Source organism: Pteronotus mesoamericanus, unplaced genomic scaffold (assembly GCF_021234165.1).
Source record: "Pteronotus mesoamericanus isolate MK-2021 breed Mesoamerican mustached bat unplaced genomic scaffold, CSHL_Meso_final contig_164, whole genome shotgun sequence".
NCBI classification, from domain to species: domain Eukaryota; kingdom Metazoa; phylum Chordata; class Mammalia; order Chiroptera; family Mormoopidae; genus Pteronotus; species Pteronotus mesoamericanus.
In genome coordinates, this window is record NW_026555065.1 from 5912801 (window position 1) to 5936777 (window position 23977).

Below are 23977 nucleotides of genomic sequence, written 5' to 3' on the forward strand. Positions count from 1 at the left end.
TACCATTAAAACTGACATTTTTTAAAATCCTCACTTGGGGATTTTTTTTTTTTTTTTCATTGCTTTGAGAGAGAAAAGAAGGAAGAGAGGAAGGGAGAGAAAGAAACATCGATTGGTTGCCTCCTCTAGAGCCCGGACTGGGGATTGCATGTACCTGGATTGGGCATCTAGGTATGTGCCCTGTCAGGTAATCAAACCCACAACCTTTTGGTTATGCGATGACACACCAACCAACTAAGCCACACCAGCCAGGGCAAAACTGACATTTAAAGCCTGAGGCCTCGCACCCAGAGCAGAAGACCTAATTGCCAGAGGCTTCATTCTCCATGCTGAGTATAGGACGAGCGTCGTGATCTGTCCCGGATCTGAGAGCTCTTACTAACATAGTTATTTCCTCGTTCCCCAGTTCCAAACCCGAACACTCTGTTGTCACGAGTTCCTCCGGACTCTAAATAGTTGACTGTTGTAGGCCTTTGCTCAGCCCTTACAGCATCCCTGTGGACCCCAACAGTCAACATCTACCTGCCTTTACATGGGACAAGTGACAATATACCTGGACAGTCATGCCTCAGGGGCTCAGAGGCCCCTTCTTATTTTTCCCAAGCATTTCACCAAGATTTAAATACGCTCCGGTTCCCTGGGGAAATTGACCCTTTTACAATGTGCAGATGACCTCTTGCTGTGCTCAGGGAACAAAGAAGTGTCCAAGAAAGATTCCATTTATTTGCTGCAACAGTTAGCTGCAAAAGGACACAAAGTCTCTACGGAAAAATTACAATTATCTTTAGACAGTATTCATTACCTAGGTCATGATCTAAGTGCTGAAGGAATTCAGCTGTCTCCAAGAAGAATTAAACTAAGCCAGGAATTTCCTAGACCCACAACTAAGCAGTAGCTGTGTGGATTTCTAGGCTTGACTAGTTACTGTGGACTATGGGTTCTGAATTATTCTCTATTACTTTCCCACACTATGAATTTACTAAAATTCCTCCCCCTTCTCCGGGAAGGTATACATGAGCAGGTTTACGTAAAGCTACAACAAGCACGACAAGAACCGCCTGCCTTAGGGCTATCTTACTTTTCAAAACCTTTCACTTCACTTGTGCATGAAGGGAAGATTCAAGCCCTGGGAATGCTCACACAATAACACGGTAATAAACAAAGGCCTTTTGTCTATTACAGCATAGATAGCCTGATTCTGGTGCTTGTGTCTAGCCCAGCTGTCTCAGGGCTAGAGCTGCTGCTGCAAAGTCATGGAAGCCTCAGCAGATTCAACCCTGGGAAGTGATGTTTATTTGCAAACTTTATACACTATCCAGTCATCGTAACTCTGAACCAACTCGACACTTCTCTGCAAGTAGACTAACTTGCTGTGAGATCCTTCTGCTTTCACCGCCTCAAACATTTCACCATCTTAAACAGGGGAACATCCTTAATCCTGCTGTTACTCCCTCTAACTGATGAAGGTAAGCCTTATGATGAGGTGATAATATCCCATGTTGTGATGCTGAGTCCTCATTTAAGAGATACCCTTTTAACTAATTCTGATCTAATCTTGTTTGTTGATGGGTCACACTACAGAGATGGAAAGGCAATTTTCAAGCTGGCTATGCCACCTCTATCCGATATGTTTTCTTGTGGGAAACCTCCCACAAGAAAACAGACCAACAGGCACAGCTCCATGTCTTCACCCAAGCAGGACAAACTAAATCTTTATTCAGATAGTCATTATACCTCTGGGGTCCGCGGGTTAGGGACATTATGGAAACAAACGGGCTTCCTTAGTCCTCTGGGACCCCAATCAAAAATGGGCAACAAATAAACGATCTTCTTACTGCTCTTCTTTTATCTTCTGTCATAAAAACTGAAGCTCACACTGAAAGGACTGACCCTGAGTAGTGGGGGGACCCCAGCTGACTGTCCTGCAAAGGCAGCAATGCTAGGACCTAGAGATCGTGGCACGTGTGGATGAAGTCCATGCTGCTTCTTTGAAAAATGACCTCTTATTGCCCTACTTTTGCCATCTTGATGTCTTTAACATGGCAAACTTTACTCCTGAATCAGAGAAATTAAGGTGCATAAACAATGGCTGTAAATTAAACACACGGTCAAGGCTATGGGAAACCCAAGAAGGCCACTTGGTTCTTTGAGGTTCCCTGGAGAACCCCACTTTTCAGCTTTTGCATTCCTTTATCCACCATAGTGCATTTAAGAGGACTCAAATTATGAATAAACATTGATGAAGAGACTTCTATAAATTTGCACTAACATTCTACCAGCAATGTCTGGCCAGCCAGGTCCATAATCCTGGGAAAATTATTTTTGTCCCCAGAGGCCTCAGACCTGCTCCCTTGCGACCTCCCGAACCCTCTCATTGTTGTACGTACGTTTTCCCAATGGGTCGAAGCCCTCCGCTGTTGCCAGGCTGAGGCCCTCACAGTGGCAAAGGAATGGTTAGAAAATGTGTTTCCCACATAGGGTATTCCTTTCACAATTTCCTGTGCTCTAGGCACCCACTTCACTGGGCAAATCACATGAGCCTTGACGGGAAAGACTTGCAAAGTTCTCAGAATTATCACTGTCCTCACCTTTGGTCATCAGGCAAGGTAGAAAAAATTAATGGGATCCTCAGTTGAAAACCTCTAAACTTGCTGAAATTACCAGACTCCCCTGGCCAAAGCTATGGCCTTTGGTCTTGCTGACTGTTGACGGTGCCTCCTTTGGGAAACAAACTCACTTCACGCAAGATAGTCACCAGCAGACCAGTGCCTGTTGGTGTACAACCTTCTGTTGATCCCTTGCTGTCTCACGCTAGTATGACCAGCTATGGTTAGGTTTCTAACGTCTTATGCTCCAACCTATCAGCAATAGGTTAAAGAAGTTTTCGCAGGTCCCATTTTAAAGGGTCCTGTTAGCCAAGCATCATCGGAGGGAGACGGCCCTCCCCCCCCGCTGAAAGGGATCTTACCAAGTACTCCTGACCACTGACACTGCCCAACAATGACAAGGCGCTGAGCTATGGACACACTGCTAGAGAAGGCTCCACCTGCCACCTGGTCCTGGACAGACCCTGGAGACCTATGATTCAAATCGACGAGGAAGAGAAATAGCTGACATCAACGCAGGCTGCTTCCACCCAAGACGTGGATCAAGACTTCATACTTTAACTAAACATGAAACCCGTTCTTCTTTTCTCTTTCCTTTACCTTCGCACTGGCCTGGGAAGATAATGCCATCATCCATATCTTCCAGGCCAGTGCTAAGGTAGGGGCAGGGGGTTATCCTTCACACTCAGGACTTGTCACCCAAAACTCCAATCTGGCCATTAAGAGTGCCACTGTAGTGGAAGTGGCTAATGCCTGACAAGATTTTGTATGTGGTGGCTATCATTCTCCCAGATGGCTGGCACATAACCAGGCAATGCCTCTTTGCTTATCTAACTGTTCACAAACACACACAGATACCTTCATTGGTCAAATCCCCTGAGTTTACATTGTCAAGTTAGAAAGGACCTACCACAAAGTTTTTCATGATTCAGAATTCACTTCCTTTGGCAGGTCCCTACTTCCATAGTTCAAAATAAATAAAAATAAAGCTATAATCAAGAACCTCTCCTTTGCTCTGAAAACACTGCCAGCAAAAATCCTTAGAGTTTCTGTCAGGGTTGCTCTTGACAACAAAAGAACCCCAGATAATGCTTTAGCCAAGCAAGGCATCTATGCTGTGGTCAAGCACCACCTGCTGCACTGGGATTAGCGCTTCTAGGGAAACGGGAGCTCAGTTACATGGTTATAAGATCACTAACCAAGCCACTTGGCTTAAACAGGTGACCCCCCCCCACCTCAAGAGGGTATTTCTTCCACTTATTTGATTTTGACTGGTTTGGATCTGGGGGGCAAAGGCTCCAAAGTGCATTCCAAGCATTCGATATTATCCAGTTTATATTTACTACAATTTCTCTGGCACATTGCATTTTCTCAAAAGCTTTAAATGCATGTGTGCAGCCACTAACCACCAAGCAAATGATCTACTCACGACTGGATTATCAGAAAAGGAACAAAGGGAATGATTGCCTTAAAGACAGTGAACCTGGATGTGACCTGTGGGTATCACAGGGATTGAGCAAAAATATCATGACCTGTGAATGTCACACGGGGGCTCAGTAAAAGCTGTAGGAACCAGAGAGTGTGGCATTAATGCCTTACATTTTGACCTGATCTCTCAGTCAAGCTGAGAGTCTGTTCAAAAGGAAGGGAATGTTAAAGAAAAAATCCAAAACAGGCCCAAAATCGGGCCATTTGTGCTAAAGACCAAGGCTTAACACCTGATCTGATTGCAGTTACAACCCTCTCCAGGAACGCAACCTTAAGTAGCCTGGAATTTGCTGGTCAATGCCAATGAGGTACTATGTCTGTGGGACCTTCCCATCTCCCAAAGGAAGCTGAGCACTCTGCCTGATAAGGCCTTTGCTTCCCCAGACCTCCCGCAGTTCCAAACGTGGCTCCTGGGAACACAACACACAAACTTTCTGGTTCCCCATGGTTTGGCCCTTAGGGTGTTGGGGGAGCCAAACCACCTAGGAACTGGAGTTGGTGCAAGCCTGAGGCTCCCCTGTGTGCCATCTGCCAACCACAGCCCCCACATCCCAGGGAGCGTCTTCTGTTCCAGCCTTCTTAACCCAGGACCACGCAGGCGCTCCTGGCTGGGAGAAGTGTCGTTCTTACTGTGGCGGAAGCCATTCGTTCAAAGACGAGAGAAAGTCAAGAGAGCCTCGTCCGTCATCTGTAGCACTGGTGATATTTTTTCTAATTTGTCATGGAGGCTGGCGTGGCTCTTGCAGGAGCCTCCTCTGTACTCGCAGGATGGACTGGGTCTTCCTAATAGGACCTCCAGGCACTTTTTCATTGGTGGCTCTGCCTGTCCCACCTGCTTTGTCTCCAACTCTGCCACGCTAGTTTTGCCTCTTTGGTGTGATGGGACAGCCAGGCTCTTCTGGATCCTAACTGCAGCTTCCCCCAGACAAAGCTCGTATCTAGTGTGCCTGGGCAGTGCAATGCGGCGGGCTCCCTCTCAATCCAGCCCCGGCCGTGCACGTGGAGCCTGAAAGTGCTCTAAGCAGGGTTTTCCCGAGGAAAGGATGGACTCTTTCCCAGCCCCTGCCACACCCCTGCTCACCACCAAAACGTGCTCGAGAAGGTCCAGGTAGCTGAGGGTGCACTCTGTCCCGTACCGCAAGGCTCTTGCGCGTACCTCCTCGCTGACATCAGGGTGGAAGGATGCTTGCTGGAGAGAGAAAGAAACATTGACATCTTAAAACAAGAAGAGACAGCTGGTGAGTGGACTAAGGGGCCAGGAGAAGCGGGGGTCACCAGCCGAGCAGTGTTGTGTAGCCCTGAACCCTCAATTCTGGAACTCCCTCTGCCTTGCCTCAGTGACCTCTGAGAAACCTTCCCTGCCCCCTGGAGAGGGGAAGTGGTCCTCCTCCACCTCCCCCTGCTACTCCCATCTCCACAGCAGGCTCTGTCCAAGTTTGTGTCTTGACATTTTTAGTGCTTTGGAGCCAGACAAAAGCTAAGTGACTCTGGTCTCTCTTATCTTCCTTTTTCCTTTCTCTCCCTGCCCCCATTGCACCTTTTATTGACATGTAAGAAATCCCACAGACACCGAGAAGTTCAGGAAAGATTCATGATTAAAGCTCACAGCAGGAGACGTGCTGTCCCAGGGTCAGCGTGCCTCTCCTGCGGAACGTGGGAAGCCCTAAAGACTCCTCTTGGTTCACAGGCTAATCACACCCGGGTCCTCGCTCCGTGACCTGAGCACGCTGGGGCCACAGTGAGTCTCCAACCAGGGCCCTCTGGCTCCTGGGAGCCTTCAGACAGCGAGTTGCCCAGTTCCCTCAGCGGGGCTGCACATTATATATGTCCAGATAAGCAAACCAGGAAGTATGATTAATGCAGCATTTTGCCATTTTTTTTCCCCTTGCCCTTGTGACCTGCCAAGTTGAGTCATTCACAAATATATCATTTCAGATGGCATACCCGCTCATGTGGTTTGCTACATTAACTAAGGAATGCCCAGTTGAATTTGAGTGTTGGAAAAATAATGAAAAAATTTTAATGTAAGTATGGGATGCCCTATTTTTAATTTGCTAAATCTGGCAATCCTACCCATTTAAACTTTCTTCCTTGCACAGCCTCACTCTGGAAAGAAATGGAGGGGGCTTATAAGAATACATAGAAAACTGCCAATAAGTCACAAATCAGGACACTCAGGAATCGCAAATTAAGGGAAAAGGTCAAGACGGATGGGGAATAGTGGCCAGGCTCTGCATTTCTTTCAGTCAAGCCCCTCTCCCTAGGACTCGGGGGTGCTGGTGGGAATACCTGTGGGCTCTCCCAATGCCTGACCCCTTCCCACCAACCTCCTTGGAAAAAGTGGAGATAGTTCCAGTGGCCACAGTCTGGTTTAACTCACTTCAGGACTGACAGGCCTGAAAGGGAGGAGCCATGCCATGCTCGTAAACACTGCTTAACTTGTGTAAGAGCCATGTTCTTCACCAGCACTACACTGTACTCGTCCTTGATCCCATGTGTCCAAGTGTGAGGACAAAGCCCGTCCACTTCGGTGAGACACTACTTGGGGGAGACACAGACAATGGTGCTACTCAACATCACCCCCAGTGGCTAACACGCCAGACCCTCATTTAGAGCTGTGTTAGAACTGAGGATGAGGTGCTCCTGTCCAGTGCTCGTAGCTCTGTACCTTGGTAGGACACTAGGAGAGCAGTCTGGCAGTAATTATAATGTCACCCTGGCTGGGTAGTTCCGTTGGTTAAAGTGTGATCCCAATATGCCAAGGTTCTGGGTTCAATCCCTGGTCAGGGCACATACCGGTGTCAACCTATGAATTCATAAATAAGTGGAACAACAAACCGATGTCTCTCTCTTGATCTCTCTCCTTTCCTCTCTCTCTCAAATCAATCAATACAAATTTTTTTTAAGTAAAATAAAATAAAATAAAATAAAGTTGTACTATTTGACCCACAAAATTGTAACTTCTGGGAGTCTTACTTAAGGAAATAATCCAAAACAGAAAAAACAGATATGCTCAAAGATGTTCCTCCGTTTAAGTTTCTGATAAGAAAAAAAAAAAAGTGCAGACAACCTGAATACATATAAATAGGGGAAAGATTGTATTCCTTAACAGGGTATTTTGTGCTTACTAAAGTCAGTTATAATGACTTAGCAACATAGCCAATAGAAACAGCCACTAATGTTAATTGTAATAGTAGATATAAAACTGTATCTACTGTAAACCCATGTCCATGGGAGACCAGAAAACAAGACACTAGAATTAATTTAGGGTGTAGGGAAGGCCTCATCTCCTTAATGCCTAAGGGATTAGTGTAATCCTTCCTCTGATAAAATGAGCCAGTATATAATTTACTGCCCTTCCATTTCTGCCCCGGCTACCCTGCTCAGCCCCATATGGCAACCAGGCCCTCTGCCTAGCATAAGGGTTCCTTCTTGATAATCCATTCAACATCTCTGGGATTCTATACATTCCCTATTGCATGCACCTCATTTCCTTTCTGCAAAGGGGTGAAACACAGGAGACCAAAGGCAATGTAAACGTCAGTCTGCTGAATTAATCCTCAGGAGTCTCAGGGCTCAGCAGTGAGGCTTGTCATCGTCTGGCTTAGGCTTGTGAGGCGCTGGCTCTTATTTCGTCCTGCAAAATCAGGGTGACCTGATCCAGGGGCCAGAGAACAGAGAGGAGCTGAGTCTGGGCCAGTGGCACCTGCCCTTTCATGCTTAGCTTCCTCCCCTGCAAACGGGGAGTGTGTATTGAGAGACTTGAAAACCGGAGCTGCTTGTCATTTATATCTTAATCATTTTTTCCTTTTTAACGTTCCCTTTTCGTTTCATGCCTGTAACATGGAGACAAGTTCCTGTCACTCCTCGACCACTGTGACCTTGATTGAGAGTTATGACGGGGAGGCCGGCGGCAGAAACAGCCTGGCTGTGAACTCAGGAGACCGGGCTTCAGCTCCGGTTCTGAAAGTAAATAGCTGCGGGACCTCGGTGGTGCCACTCAGTCCCTCCAAGCCTGTTTCATCATCCGTCAAATGAGCATAATTCCCCTTGCCCTGCCCACCTGGGATCAAATGAGAATATACACGACAACCCGTCCAGCGCTGTGGCCTGCCCTGCAAGCACACCCTGGTGGCACTCGGGCCACACTTCGCTAGGCAAGTAGTGTCCTCTGATTGAGACTATAATCCCTTTGGCAGTCATCACTTCTGGAAGGCAGATTCCATGAAGCCCATCAAAATGGAATATACTTGCGGCCTCAGGAGAGAGTTTAAACTCCCTGGTCCAGAATACAAGGTCCCTCAGGAAAGTGGTCCTCTAGACTTTGCCTCCCTCTTCTCCCCACCTTCCACCGCCCCCGCCCCCCGCCACACTCAGGAGAACAGTAACTGACGCTCTTTCCCACACCAGGCCCTGGCACACCCACCTCCAGCTCACCCGGCCCCTTCTGAGGAACCCCTGAGAAACCTCCAGCGGCGCCCGGAACTCACTTCGCCGCGGGGAGTGGCCCTATTCCCTCAGACCCCAAGCTGCAGTAGCTACAGTAGCCAGTTTTCATCTTCTGTGGTTCAGTCCCACCTGCTCACCACGGCAGGGTCATCAGTCAATCACTGAGCACATGTCAGAGTCCTTGGGGCAAGGCTGTCCCTAGAAGGGTTAAGGCCTGGGGGTGCTCAAGGGGTGCGGCGGGTAGAGGGCTATTACAGGTCACTTTCTTAACAGAAAAAAATAAACGGAAGGTCCTAAAGATCTCCCCAGCTCCCTCCCCAAGCATGGGCTCCAGGCGGCTGCCCTGGTCATCTATCTAAGTCAGAATCAGAAGACTTTCTCTAAAACCTCTGGCACAGAGAGCAAAAAGGCGTTTCCCTGATGTTCTGTTCTGTTCCTCTAACTTGCTTCCTTGCCCAGTCGTGGCAGCACCCCGCCTAGCGCAGAGTGGATGACCTCCGGAGGCAGGAACAGTGCAGGCAGATGAGGGATGCAGTTTTCATCGGGAGGGCCTGGAACAAAAGGCCACTGTCCCTCTTCACTGCTGTCTGAGTGGCCTGCACTACACTCTCTGTGACAAGGTGTCTGGCCTGTTAAGGCAGAACTGAGAGGAAAAGCGAGCGGGCTAAGTCGGCAGGGCGACTCCACCCCCTCTCAAACCCAGAGCTACCTTCCAGAGTCACTCCCATGCGCTGATGTGCACACGCCCTCTGCATGCATTTTATTATATAGTTCAAGGTACTGAGCTGCTCCTGTCTTGCACATCCCCACCCTTCCCTTTCTCCAGACTAATCCAAACCACTTAATCGTGACAGAGAACTATCCATCCATCCAAAACAACGCCAGGGCCTTTACCTTGCAAGCCGTCAACATATCTGACACGGCTTTCCGGCTCAGATTGGCGGTGGCGATCACGTCCTCCTGTCTACACGAGTTCCCAGCTGCCACGGCTTTGGCTGTTGCCATGGTGATGCCTTTCGTCATCCTTATTGATTCTTCAGGTGATGATGTCTTTTCAGGTACCTCTTTTGACTGAAACACCTGAAAGTCAGAAATAGAAGAGTTGAGAAAATCAAAAAGGGAAGGACAAAAATAATTTATTCTTCTCCAACCGGGCTGCAGCTCAGTGTCTGAAAACTGAACCAGCGACAGGAAGAAAGTGTCAACAGGCAGGAAATGAGAAATTTAATTTGAGTACAGTAATATTATTCTGGCTTTCAAGATTCTAGCATGGATAAGGCTTGCCCACCTATACTCGGTATTCACGAGGACAATGAGGTGAGAGAGCCAAACCTACAGCATTAACCCGTTTGTCTGCAAAGATGGATACTCAATGTTTGTAATCCATCCATCCCCGGGAAGATGGTTCTGTGGCTTCCTGCTGGGGCTTCGGCAGTTCCTGGAAATTCTGCAGTCCTGATGTTGGGTTCAGGGCAGGACTGACCTGGATGCATCGCTCTGGACTCACCTCTCTCTCTTTAAAGGGGCATGGGGCTGGGGAAACGAAACATTCAGTTTCTTCTATTCTTAGCCTGCCTTACAAATATAACTGCCCAATTGTGCGGAGGCATTCATGTAGAGTATTCCACAGTGGCACTGTGAATTATTTAACAACACATACATGTGCACACTCCCCCTCCCCCACCGTAGAGGAGGTGAAATAAATTAACCATGTTAAGTGAATATCCCAATTCAAAGTTCTTCCTGTCAGTCAAGCCATCCACTCATGTTTCAAGGTCATCTGTCCTGTTTCTCTGACACGAGTGATTGGTGCCCTGCTTGTGTGCTGAACGTGCATCTGTCTCTGCATGTGAGGACTCCTGAACCAGTTGGGGCTGCCCCGTGTTCAGCCCTAGGCAGCCGCGCTGCAGCAGGGAGGACTTCCACGGGGCACAAAGGACATCCAGCCTGCACCCTTGTCATGGGCCAACCACTGTCGAACATCACTATCCCCCTAAAAATGGACAGCTGCTATTAAAGCAGGACCCCAGGCCCCAGGGCCACCCTGAATGCAGCAGTGGAAGGAAGGCCACACTTTCAGAGCGTTCCACACTAACGTGGCCCTCGTGGCTCATGCTCCTTTGGAATCTCCTGCATCCATGGAAACACAGGCTGGGTCAATTGTGAATCAATGGTATACTTAGATTGATCACATGCCTACAATTTCCCAGGAGAACTCCAAATTTCAAATCTTCTTTTCCACTGCCCACCCACTTCTGTCAGAACATGTGTCCAGACGTTGGTAGAAAACCCCCAGCCGGTGTGAGCAGGTAAGTGCCAGGCGGCAGTGCTTAAGGTCACCGCCTGCATTCCTTAGCTTCTCCTTTGCAGGCGGGCCCCCCACCACCCAAAAAAAAAGGGGGGTGTCAGCTGTTGGACACAGGTGCCCGAGACAGGTGACTGTTGGCTCCTCACCGTGAGCTCCTGCTTCATGTACTCGATTGTGGCCTCCAGCGCCCGGGTGCCCCGCGTGGCCTCGTCCTCCACTGCCTTCACAGTCTTGAGAAGGGAGGTGACATTGGTCACCATCACCTGCATAGGAAGAAAGGCCAAGAGGAAACAGCATGCTGAGGCTTAATCCCTACTCCTTTTGATCCAGATCTAATGCCATGAGCGAAAACACCTTTCCTTATGAGAAAGGACCTCAGATGTGCATTCTCCTGTCTCGTGTGCGCTCCTCTCTCCAGCGCTCCCCCTGGGTGCTCACCCCTGGCTGGGGCTCCACTCTACCTTGGCAGCCCCCTTGAGCTGGTACATGGAGGGGTCATCGGCGGGCTTGCTGGCAGCTCCCTTGGTAGCACCAATGAGGTCTGAAAGGGCCTTGGCCACATCTTTAATGGCGTTGATCAATACCACCTGCAAGAGAGCACGGAGCCCAGGTGAGTACCTCACGTACTGGTTTCACTAAGAACACAAGGCCTAAGGGCAGGCTGGGGGTCTCGGGGTCAGCAGCTCTCAAATCTGCAGCTCCCAGAATCCTGAGAGCCACCCCTGGAGGTTCTGATGCGGGAGTCAGGATGAGGATTCACTATCCAGACTTTGGAACACTCCCTGAGGCTGATATTTGACGTGTTTAAACACCCTCTAGAGGGCAGCCCTGCCGACAAGCTGCCTAAGAACGAAGGCGGCGAAGCAGACACCCAAGAGGCAGCACCATTCACCTGGGCTCTGAGCTGGTGACCAAACATGCTGAGAACAAAACGCGAGCCTCATAGCCCGGATGCAAGGCCTCCACGGCCACCCACTTGCATCTTCGGCTTTGGTTCCTGGGGTTCTCTCACTCACTCAACATGCCACCAGCACGTGGCTCTTTCTTCCCCAGTAAGGTCCCAACTCATTCCTGCTTCAGGGCCTCCGCTCCTGCTGTTCTGTCTGGAACCCGGCTCTTTTCATCATTCAGCTCAAATGTCACGTCCTCAGAGACCTTTCTGGACCACCGTCACTGTAGCCCCTGCCAACCCCGCCCACCCCCACACACTGCAGTTCCGTCAGCTTGCCCTGTTTTATTTACAGCACTTATTGGCATGTGGATTATTTTACTATTCATTTTCAACACTGTCTGCCTTTTCCCCTGACGTGGATGTAAAATGCAGGAGGGCCAGGACTCCTGTGTGTGTGTTTCACACTCAGAACAGGGCCTGGCATGTCAGCGTGCACTCAGGAAAGGCTTGCGGAATGAATGCACACACCGATGTGTGCCCATATAACACTGGATATGATACAGAATCTTCACTCTTCTAACTGAACACAGACTATCTATCACTGTGCTTGACTTGGACTCTGAAGCACCAGCCATACTCAGGGATTATGTGACATAGGGCATTACATTGAACTCTTCTAGGTCCAGTTGCTACCGTAACAACTCCTACTCCAATAGTTAACAATGCCTCCACTTCATTGAGGGTGGCGTTCCAGGGGGCTGAGCCACACGAAATACACATATTCCCTTATCAAACCCTCACTACTGCCACTTCAAGTGCGGGTGCCCACACTCCCAGGGCTTGCGAGTGAGAGAGCTGGGATTTGAACTCTGGTCAGTGTGACCCCCAGGGCACGGTTTTAACCTCTGCACTATGTGATGTGCTCTATGGCTCTGGCTCCCAGTTAGGACCGGCAGGCCAGCTCCGCCTATCTTACAGCACTGCTGTGAGGACAAACTGGATAACACGTGGAAACACATGTTAGAAATCAGAGTCTCAGACAGCTGCAAGCACAGTGGCACTGCGGTTGCACAGCCTCCTGCACCCCCTTCTCCATCCCGTGCCTCCTCACCCTCAGGGCGCAGGGAACCTTGGCCGACTCTGAAACCGCAGGGCAGGTAGCGCTGCGATGGGCTCATGGGGAAGGGCTGACGTGTGCGGACCGCACACTGATTCCTGAGGGTATCCTGAGGGTGGGGAGGGGCAGAGAGGAGACTGAGGAACAGAAGCAAAGTCAGCTGCCTGTGTCCTGTGTGCTCTGTGCTATCCTTGGTCACTGGAAAACTGACTGGCAAGTTGGGACATTTTTCACTAGAGGTCTCATGAGAAAGTGAAGCTTTAGGACATCTAGGCCATTTGCCCTTATCTCCAAATGCTCATTGCATTCGATTTTTTACCAAGCCCGGCTGAGTCTTCTTTACAGATTCCTCTCAAATCTTTCCTCTTGTCCCCTGTCCCCATGGTCCATGCCATGGATAACAAAGCGCAGACCAGTCTCCAAAGCAAGGACATGCTCAGGTACATATTGTTTCATTCAAAGTTCCTATTTTGTCTTTGGCTTCTTCTGAGGCCTGCTGTTCAGTGTTGTGGGATGACAAGGATCCCCCAGCTCCCAGGCCCGCCCGTACCTGGGTCTCGGGGTCATCGGAGCCCAGGCTGGCGGCCCCCAGCTTGACCACCTCGGCAAGCTGGGTGATGGTGGCTGCTGAGGACTGGGCTGCCTGGGCCAGCTTGTCTGGGGTGGACGCGGCCCCGGACACCAGCAGCTTTGTGTCTTCCACCAAGGCCTTGGCTGTCTTCAGGATGTTCTCCCTGGAAGGGGAAAGAGACAAACGACAATGCTTGGCTACTAACAGTTAGGAAGAAAAGAAACCCTTCATAGGGGGCTTTTTGTTAAACAGCATTGAAGAAGTGAGGCGCTATGTTTCCCCTCCTTTACCAGAGGTGCTCATCTTCCATGTTGGGAAACTGAGAGGAGAGGGAAGCCAGCACTGTAGTCACATAAGTCGATCACCAGTAAAACGTCAACAGAAGATTCAGGCCAATAAGGCTGGCCCCATACCCTCAGCCCTTTTGCTAAATGAGAGGTCGCATTCTTTCCTGGGGTCCCCACTTTCCTGAAAAATACTTCACAGCTACAGAGAACTGTGAGGACACATGGATCAGGGGTCCCCGCTGCATGTCAGAGCCCAAGAGGCTGGGTTCTGGGAGGAGTGAGCCCTGGGACAGAGAGGAGGGAAAGGGTGCTGGACATGTGGTAAGGATATGGGTGGTCTCCAGAGCAAACAGAGACCCTGCCACCAGCCTCCTTAGTGGGGCCTGAAGAGCCAGCCCAGGAGGGACAGCCAGGCTTGGAGCCTCGCTCTCCAACACATGGAAGAGCTCACTGTCCCTGTCCCCGTTGCTCCCAATCCTGCTGGGGTTGGTGAGCGAATCAGAGGCATCGCTCTTCAGCTTGGAAGGTGAGAGATCAAAGAGCCACCCTCTGCAGAGCAGGCTGGACTTAGGCTGGGAGAGGGAGGCAAAGCTGGAACACGACACTGTGTTGACAGTTGGCAAAAGGGGCTTATTTTGATTACGTGGTTCATGTTGCCCACTTGAACGTCTTGTTGAAATCAAAATGAATGGCCACATTCCTGGCTCCTGGGGAGTGTCTCCAAAGTCCAGCAGGTCAGCCTGACCCTCTCCCCAGCCAGAAGCCCCGCACCTGTGGTCTGCGAAGGTCTCGTTGTTCTCTGCATTCAGGGTCCCCGCAGTTGCAAACATGATGGTGGTGTCCAAGTCGGCGATGATCCCGGACACGGCAGTGGCGGCCGTGATGCATGCCTGGGTCCCCTTGTTCCCAGCCTGGAGAGCTGACAGCACCAAGGACACCTGCAGACAGAGAGGGAATGTCCAAGGCAGCTGAGGCCACGGGACTCAAAGGGGCACACGCTCTGAAAACAGACATTTTTTTTCCTCTGGGAGTCGATGCAACATCTGGGTTCACAGCACAGTCTGGGGTCGACAGCCTCAGTCTGAACTCCAGCTTTGCTCTTTGCTGGCTACCTAACCTTGGGTAGGCAGGTTTACCTCTCTAAGTCTCAGTTTCCTTATCTGTAAAATGGAGCTATCACTTCCTGTCTATCAAGGGTTCTTGGCAGGGTTAAGTGCAGGAAAATGCATGTACAATGTCTAACAGGGAACTTGGCACACAGCAAGCGTTCAGCAGGGGGCAGACGCTGTTATTTAATTATGATTATGTTTCTGAAACCACAGTGGGGAGAAAGGATCAGGCTCCTATGGAAGGTGTGCCCATTTCTGTCCCCTCTGATTAGGTTTTTTGTAGAACAGCGCCCTCTGCTAACATTCATCATTCCTTCTCTTGGCCACTTTTTAAAAAAAATTTTGTTTTGGACATAACCTTTATATATTCTTCCTTTTTAAGTAAGAAGGGCACCTCTTGATTGGAAATTCTCCATAGTGGATCCCAGAGGAAACCACTGTGTCTTACTTCCACCCCAACACTCTCTCGAGCCACCATCTGCCACCAAATAATTCCAGGGACCCGAGGATCCGGCAAGTTGGCTAAGAATGTGTTCCAGTGTCTTCCACGTCAGCGGCTCTACACTGCCACCTGCCACGCCCCTGCCAGTACAGCCACACTGTTCCTGGAGACACTCCTATAATACAAGCCTGACCCCACCACACTGCTGCGTACAACTCTCCCCTGGTGGTGGAGACAGGTTCAGCTTCTCCAGCCTCCTGCCCCACTCTCGCCAGCTCCTTACGTCCACATTGCAGCTCAGTACCGCGCCAGCCAGCTCCTCGCTTCCCTAACACCCTCTGCTTCTCCCCCCACCAGAGGGTCTGCTCTCTGCCTGCAATGCCCCCTCCCCTCTCTTCTCCAGCTGCTCACCCAGGAAGAGCCTGCTCCAAGTCCCCACTGGGATGCCTTCCCCACTGTCCTCTCCCAGAGAGACGGCTGGACCTCCTGAGGATTCTACATGCTCTGTCCCTGCCCTCAGGATGGCCCACTGACCATCAGTTATACACAGTATGAATCCAGCTGGTGGCCGAGGCCCTCGGGGGCCAGGAGCTGTCATATGAATCCCTGCGCACGCCACTCACCATCCTTGATTGTGGCTGACCCAGAGGGGAGTCTGAAAATGTTCTGTGAATGCATTTTGTAGAACACGCTGACCAGGACAGGGCAGGCACAGCATCAGTGAGGGGCACAGTGTTTGAACGCTATCTCCCTCCTATGCAGCCTGATCTCAGCTGAGGCCGTGGACGCTGCCTGGCAAGGAGGGCAGACAACCTGTCCCCTGAGCACACGCCATGCCCCCAGGCCAGCCCACCGGCAACTATTTCCCAAGTTAAATCCCACTGTGCCCCGCAAGGAAAAGATGAGTCAGACCGGCACAGAGCTGGCCTGGGAATGAGGGATCCAGTTTCTGGAAAGGACTCCCAGAGGGCAAAGTCAAGGCAAGTGATCAGAAGTCCAGAAGGGACCTTCTCAGCCAGTATGAACATAAGAGTACAAAAATAGTGTCCCACCCACTGTGAACAGTTGTCAGTCAGCAGGTGTTTATTGAGCATCTACTAGTTACTAGGGAATGAGGACAAAAAGTGAACAAGTCAGGGGCTCATGGTCAGGGGAGTTAAACAAATACAACCAAGACATGTAAGAAAGACACACTGGGGGAATGGGAGGGCAGGAGATTGGGAGGGTAGGGACCCGTAGTAAGAAACCACCAAATAGGCTAGTTTTTCTGAACAAGCTCCCTCTCTACCCTGGTCCTCCTCCAGGTGCCCTAAATCTGGGCTCCTCTGTTGGGGGCAGCAGGAAGACCAGGTCCAGCTCCAGAAGATCGCACTGCTTGGCCAGGTTCACCAACATCATGCAACTTGAACACCTCCTCCTCCCCCCTCGGCCCTGACACAAGGTCTTCTATCGGAAACCTTGGCAAGAGTAACTTCAGGGACAAGGAAGGGCTTTCAAAGGAGGGAGGAGAGTGCCTTCCTCCAGCTGAGAGATTTCTTCCTCATCCTGTGGAGTCCAGGGAGGCCTGGACAGGCCTGCGGGCTACGGGACGCGGCGGGATCGAGGCTTGGCCTGGGCGAGGGTCGGCATACAGAGCAGCCTCTGTCGGGCCGCTTCCAGGTGAGGGGTGCCCTGCCCACCGTCTAGCCCGTTGCCAAGCTTCTAAACAGTGTGGAGCTCTATGTCCTAAGAACCTGAGTGAAGGAGAGGGAAAGCCAGCCAAGTGCGGATGCTTTGGCCTGCACTCCTAGTGGCTTGTCCGACAGATGCCCTGAAAAATGGCTCAGAGAAATAAGCAAAGGAGAGACTGGGAATGAAGGGCCATTTAGAATCAAGGAGGACTTCCCGGAGAGCAGTGTAAGGGGACAGCCTCCACAAAACAGAAGCTGGTGTTTATTAAATGAACTGTGTGCCCAGCACTGTGCAAAGCACTTATACATATGCCACAGCAATTACTCTGCACTACCCCGTGGGCCAGGAATGAGTGATATTTCTTTACCCCCATTTTACAGATGAGGAATTAGAGGCTTGAAAAGGCGAAGTTACTTAGCTGAGATCGCAGAACCCTATCCGCTATACTCTGTGGTTTTTTCTACAAACAGCTGCTATTAGAGCCAGGAAACATCACGCGGTTCCTGCTCTCCCACAAGCAGCCATGTGATGTCAGGCAGGCGCTTAACCCTCCCCCACATCACTGTCGGTCTGGAAATAGAGGTTACATGAACGGAACTTTAGGCCCTTCTTACTCAGCCCGCGGCACCTGGGAGCCTCCTGAGAAGGAAGCCCAAGGGGCAAGAAGTGTCAAAAGGGCTGCAGGAAGGGGTTCCTGGTGCCGATCCTTGACTTTGCTATGGTCTGTCCAGTCTGCTCGCAGGAGAGCCCTTCCAGGTGGACCGCCCGGGCGCTGGTGGGACAGTCTCTCTCATATGCCCAATTTTTCAAGGCCTATGGATCACCCCCCAGCTCCCTGCTGTGCCCATCTCTGGGGAGACCCTGGGCTCAAGCAGGATGACCACACATGGCTTGGCTGAATTTTTGGCTCAGTTTCCGGCTCATGTCCCTGGTCATAGCAGGTCACTGTGGCTGCCTGACCCAAGGGCTGTTCCTTACCTTCTCGGTGACTGCGCGGGCACACTCGATGAGCTCCCTCTTGGTGTAGCTGTCGGTGGGGCACACCTGGAGGGCCCCTGCCTTCTGCACCAGGAAGATGCAGCCGTGGCCCAGGTCCTGCACACGAGTGCGAATCTGGAAGCCAATCTGCGGAGGCAGCCGGGGTGGGGAAGGAGAAACGTGATGGACCTGGCCGTCGAGGTCCTCCCTATGTGGAAAATTTCTCCTATGTCCTATGGGAGCCTGGCTAGGAAAATTCCACTGCTACGAGAAGTCTGTGTTTGGTGAAGTATGGAATTTGGTTGATTTTGCTCCCCATTTTTAGAGACTCTAAAATGCCCACAGTCCTCAGTAAGCAAGTCTGCACCTCATCATCCTAATATACTGCCTTCCTGACATCTGTTGTATTGCTTATCTGTATCCTGTGCCCTCTGATAAGGATGTTGGTTAGATGCACTCGCCAAATAATTCTGTTATTCCTTCAACAAGCATTCACAGAGTCTCTACTATGTGTCAGGGCTTCTTCTAAGCAAGTGATGCATTTCATTCCATTTATTCTTCACAACAGCTCTAAAGGGTAATTAGAAGTTCAAAATGTATAGCTTTAGTATGAAAAATATTTTAAAGTGTTCAGATTCTTGGAAAATTGGTATGTTTCCCAACCAGAACATCCCCCTCCTCAGCTGCACCCACGGCGAGAGCAACCACACAGGGCCCAGGCTTCCTTTCTATCAGGCCAGGGTTGAGGTTTCCTTAAAAAGGTACATTTCTAGAGCTAACGGCTCAGCAGGCACACATTCTTTTAATGACCTCTGGCTTGTGTGATTATAAAAGGTACTTTCCCTAAATGAAGCCACATGAGCTCCACTGCGGATAAGCTGCCAGCTGTCCCTTTAAGGTGCAATAAATTCTGCGGCCACCTCCCAGAGTTCGCATTCCTCTGGCTCTGTTCCCCATCAACTTTCATTTGGGTTTGATCAATACAGCTGCCATAATAATCTAACCTCCAGCCCAGATAAGCAACTAAAAAGAAAACAAACAAAAACCTTTAAGCGTTAGTCAGTAAGTGTTGGTTTCAAGAGATCACAATAGCAAGCAGCTGTGGCTTATCCTTCCAGCGTCTATCATGAAGAGTTACTAAATAACCAGGGAATAAAAGCTGAGAGATCCGGGCCATCTGGATGCTGTCTTCCAATATCATCCCAGTAGACAAGAGTTTAAGGAAGGGTGACTTTGAGAAGTGAAGGGGGCTGCAAATGTTAACTCTTCTATAATTGAAACACTTCCTGCTTTTAGGGAAAAAGGGAATTCCCTTAACCCCTTAAGGCCCAAAGGATGTTTAAATCCATTTAACAGAAAATTCTCCTTATCCAGGAAGTTAGGGTGTCTTCTATTGTACCAGGGGGCTGCGAAAGCTTGACAATCAGGCAGGCTTCTCGTTGACCATCTCCACATAGAAACACCACGGGAGGGATGCCCCAGGATCACACAACCCAGCAGCTTTGCGTGTGTGTTGGGAGCAGTGCAGCAACAAGGCCGCCGCCGAGGAGGGGACAGGCACTCTGATTCAGCCCACAGAGGGGATGCCATTTAAATCTAGCTGTTTGCAGGGTGTGCCTGCTGCTTTAAGCACGAGATCCAGCTGAAGCAGAGGGAAGCCCCAATCAAGTTTTAAACTCCACCTGGCTCTCACCGCTTCTCTGATCCACAGAGCTTACCCCTAAGTACTCAAGGGTCAGAGCTCAGCCAAAGGCAAGAGCTCTGCTGCGGAGGATGACCTCACGTCTCTAAAGGATAGGTTCTCCTGGGAGAGTCAGGTAAGGGGCAGAGGGAGGAAGAAACATTGACGGAATCTCAAAATGGAAAACGACTTTACCAGATTAACCTCCTTTTCATTTACAAAGAGACTGAGGCCCAGGGAAGTGGTGTGATTGGCCCGAGATCACAGGCGGGAGTCAGTCCCTGGGAAAGCCAGCCGAGAGCGCGGGTCTCTCTCTAATCCCAGCACAGTGCCCTATCCATTAGACCCCTGCTTTTCTCATTTCTTTGATATTTTCCCACTGAGCAGAGCCACCAATCTGTACCCCCACCCCCAAAATAAAAGCTTTCATGAAACCGCAACATGTAAAAATTAATGTAAGTAATTTATGAGTTAAAATTTATACCCTTGACTCAGTAAGTCAACAATGAGACTGAGTGAACCCAATTTTAAAAGTCGGTGTAATGAAAGCCAGCTACAGCCTCAGCCACCAACTCATTTCTGTATTTTGCTTTGGTTGCCCAGTGTTGAGAAAATCCGGTTACGTGTGTAAACAAAGCAAACAGGAGCAGCCTTCTCGCAGTCTCCTGCCCGGGGCGCTCCATCTGCCAGAGGCCTGCACAAACCACGTCGGCCCAGGGCCAGACCCTGGAAGCCCCCAGCGGGTTACCGTTTGGCCTAGAATACATACATTGAACAGTGTGTGCAGCTTTTCCTAACAGTTTTAAAAAATAGTTCAATTATATTTAAAAAGCAAGGCTTGAATCAAATGTGCAGAACTTCTAAAGCCCCTCTCTGAAGAGTAAGGTGTGAAACCCGGAATCCTGCTCCCCGCACAGAGCCAAAGCAGAGCTTTCTGTTTACAGAACGGCGGGGCCCTGGGGAAAGCACAGGCCTCTTAAACCGCTCCCGAATCACCCTGGGGGTGGCAGGGAGAGGGGACCTGCTCCCGAGCTGTCCCAAACCTGCAACCTATGGCAGACGTGGTAAGTGGCAGGGATACGTCCCCGTCGACACTCTCAGGCTTCCTCAGCCCCCCTCCCAAAAGGCCAGGCTATACACACACACACCAAGGTCCTGATGCTCAGCCCCTTTCCTGGAGGTGACATCATGCCTGTAGCAAAGATCCTAAAATGTGACAGAGGAGCTGGCACAATGGTCATTAGGGATGAAATTCCAGTCAGGAAGCACTGAGGAAGGGCGGCACCAGAAAGCAAAGGGATGAGACGAAAATAAGGGAACAGTAGCAAAAGCGCTGGGGGTTCCTGGTCAACCCGGGGTTTAGCCTGGGCCGCGGGGTCTGTGCCTGGTCACACAGTTACCTTCTAGGTGCCTGGAGGCCCCCTGGAGGTCTGGCCATGCAGACGTCCTGTACACTTGGTTGCACGGTCCCATTTGAACAACATGCAGGAGGGAGGCAGTATGACAAAGGACAAGTTGAAATTGGCTTCATTCACTGATTTTCATAAGCTGAACGTGACGAAGGGATCTCAGGATCCATGCCCAGCCCCACTCCTGCTCTCAACCCTTCACCCATGGGGGCCCCATGGGTAGCAGAAAGGACCGTGGACCTTGTCTCCAGCCTGGACCCTCCCTGGCCACCCGACTCTCTGGGTGAGCTTGCTGACCTCCTGGGGTCTTCATTCCCTCACCTGTGACACAGCACAGACTCTGCCCTGCCCACTTCCCAGGGCTGACGGGCTACCCAGTGAAAGGTATGTGTAAAATCATCAAGCGGAAAAGTGGCATGCGAATGTCCACTGCTGTGAAGAGAGGCAGTTTGGTGCAGGGGAAAAAGCAAGTGTTGCCCAACAAAGCGGGGTTCGAATCCTGACTTTGCCACATAGTTATTTCTTAACTTACTTATTTGAAACTTTACTTATTCCAAAAAGTTGTGTAAAGTGGCTTCAACACTAAAGTAGCTGTGCAATCCCAGGACAATTTAACTGAGCTCTGAGCCTTGTTTGCTAATCTGTGACATGGGGAAGAACAAATGATTGCCTGACACGCTGCAGGTAAGGGTACATGGGACAGCACAGCATCTGGCTGGTCCTATGGACGTGATAAACAACTCTCGCGCTCTTATTCTTTTCTATAGGGCCCTTAATGAAAGAGACAACAGAATCACCACATCAACAAAGCAACCCTGTTCTCTCCTGCGCTTTCATAAAACATTTTGTGCTGCCAGAGGAACATCTACAAAGGCAATACATTTTTAAGACTGTATCCCAATAGATAAGGGCTTTGAACATGGTAAGTTTCTCAAAGCAACACTAAACTTCTCAGCATACGTGACCAGCCCCCAGGGTGAGCCAGCTTACAACCAGTGTTTATTATAAAGAAATGTTGCTCAAAGACATTAAACATGAGGTTTTAAATGGGCAGCTTTAGTAAAGCATGACTTGGAAATCAAGGAAAACCCTCAATTCCCTCCTTGTCCAAGTGAAAGTAAAATGGAGAAGACCCTTTCCAGGTTTTGCGCCTTGAGGGAAGTTAGGAGCCTGGTCTTCCTGAGGTTTTGGATCAAATTTCAACTGGAGGGAGTCTAAGAAATGCCAATCATCTTCTTTACTGCTTAAAACTGCTAAACAAAAGGTACAGGTTTTTCTCAGGCTTGAAAAACAATTGCATCTGAAACTGGGTCAAATATACTCTGTCCCTTGGGGAGCTTGTGAAAGTTGAAAACGACAACGCTGGCTGTTATCTGACAAACTTTGCTGTTTCTTCTTAGACAGGAAAATGGGAGGAATAAATAAAGTGTACAACAGATGCGGGGCATCACTCTCCGAGCTACAGAAAGTGTGTCTCGGAGTGGAAAGTTTAGAGAGTCTGACAGCGGACACCCGTCTCCTGGGTGGGGGCAGTGTGGGGAATGTCTTTGGTTCTGGCCACAGGCTCTGGATGAACATTCCTGCCAGCTCACAGTTTCCTCAGAAACAAAGCTGCAGTCACTAAATCTTCTCCCCAGCACTTACACTGAGGAGTCACAGCTCACAGGGTCTGCATTTCTTCCTTTCTTTCTTTTTTTATAAAGAGGAAACTCATCTTAAATTGCCAAGTTGCCAGAGGGTTTTAACTTTTCTGAAGAAACAAGTTTTCAGGGTGATGTTAACAAACATTTCAATTTCCCACGGAAAAATAAGCGAGATAAAGCCCTTGCGTGATGTTCAGAGGGCAGACCTATGCCTTTTCCTGCAATTGTCACATTCTGGAAAAGACCAAAATGCTGACTCGGCACGGCAGAGGGCAGGACGCAGTGAGGGGAGCAGCTTCTTATTTCCCCTGGATATAAATATTTTCACATGCTGTGATGTGGGGGCCCTCTTGGGTATACACATAATTCCATGGTCTTGGAATAAAAAACTACATTGCTTCAGGGATCTCCCAACCTTCTCAGTTTTCCTGCAAATATCTGTCTGGCAAATGCACACAAAGAATTTTCCTTTGCAAGTCACTGGTAATTCTATATTCTCTCTGCCCCTTTTTGCTCCAGGTCACACTGCTCGTGTCTGGAATGTAAAATACATCTCAAGATGTAATGGAGGAAAGGGAGAATCTTAATGAAAACATCAGCTGCTACAAATGCAGGGCCAGTAACTAAAGTAGCTAGTTGTGCTTTTAACAATACATTTTCTTTCCTGGTTGCTTTGGCATTATTTTATATTTTGCTTCAATGGTCTGTGTTGCAGTAAGACAATCTGCTTGCTTCACACATGGGATGGAACACAGATGTGGAAAGGGCTTCAGTAGATTGTTGGGTCTTCACTCAGTAACTCAGGCAGGCCAGCACTGAAACTAACCAAGGCAGATGGTTGTCGATTTCATTTTCAAAGATTTCTGGAGACAAAGCCAACCCTACCTTGCAATCACAGTCTCTTTTAGTTTTAATCTCCCTGCAAACACTTCTACCCTTTATCCAACCAAACTTTTCCATCCTGTAACATAAGTTCCCTTACCCTTGTTTATGAAATTCCAGATAATCTACTTTTTTAAAAACAAAAATGATGGACATGTGTAAAGACTCAACAGAATTCTGATGGTGGGTCTCTAATTTTCCTTTCTTGGTAGTGACTTAACAGACTCATTAAGAACAGAATTATTCATGCTGCAGCTTAAATACTCAATCATTTTAAAGATCTCAAAATGCAGGCACTGTTAGACACTTAAGTCATCCCATGCTAGATATATATGTATGCAAGTACATATATATGATACTCCTATTTACATGCATTGTTACAACATACGTTAGAAAGTGATTTTGTGTTGGGCCTAGTTACACTATTTCTGTAGTGTCTCTGGG

General features: G+C 49.5%; 1 protein-coding gene across 1 annotated transcript in view; it reads right to left on the bottom strand.

Moving 5' to 3' along the window:
- Window positions 1-23977, bottom strand: part of TLN2 (talin 2) — a 401255-nt gene that overhangs the window by 29457 nt on the left and 347821 nt on the right. Inside the window, exons 47-53 of the mRNA XM_054565330.1 lie at window positions 17919-18065; window positions 14490-14656; window positions 13411-13594; window positions 11313-11438; window positions 10998-11114; window positions 9438-9623; window positions 5176-5283 (exon numbers count right to left, since the gene is read on the bottom strand). Of these exons, the coding sequence (XP_054421305.1) occupies window positions 5176-5283; window positions 9438-9623; window positions 10998-11114; window positions 11313-11438; window positions 13411-13594; window positions 14490-14656; window positions 17919-18065 (1035 nt within the window). The remainder of the gene's footprint in view (window positions 1-5175; window positions 5284-9437; window positions 9624-10997; window positions 11115-11312; window positions 11439-13410; window positions 13595-14489; window positions 14657-17918; window positions 18066-23977) is intronic.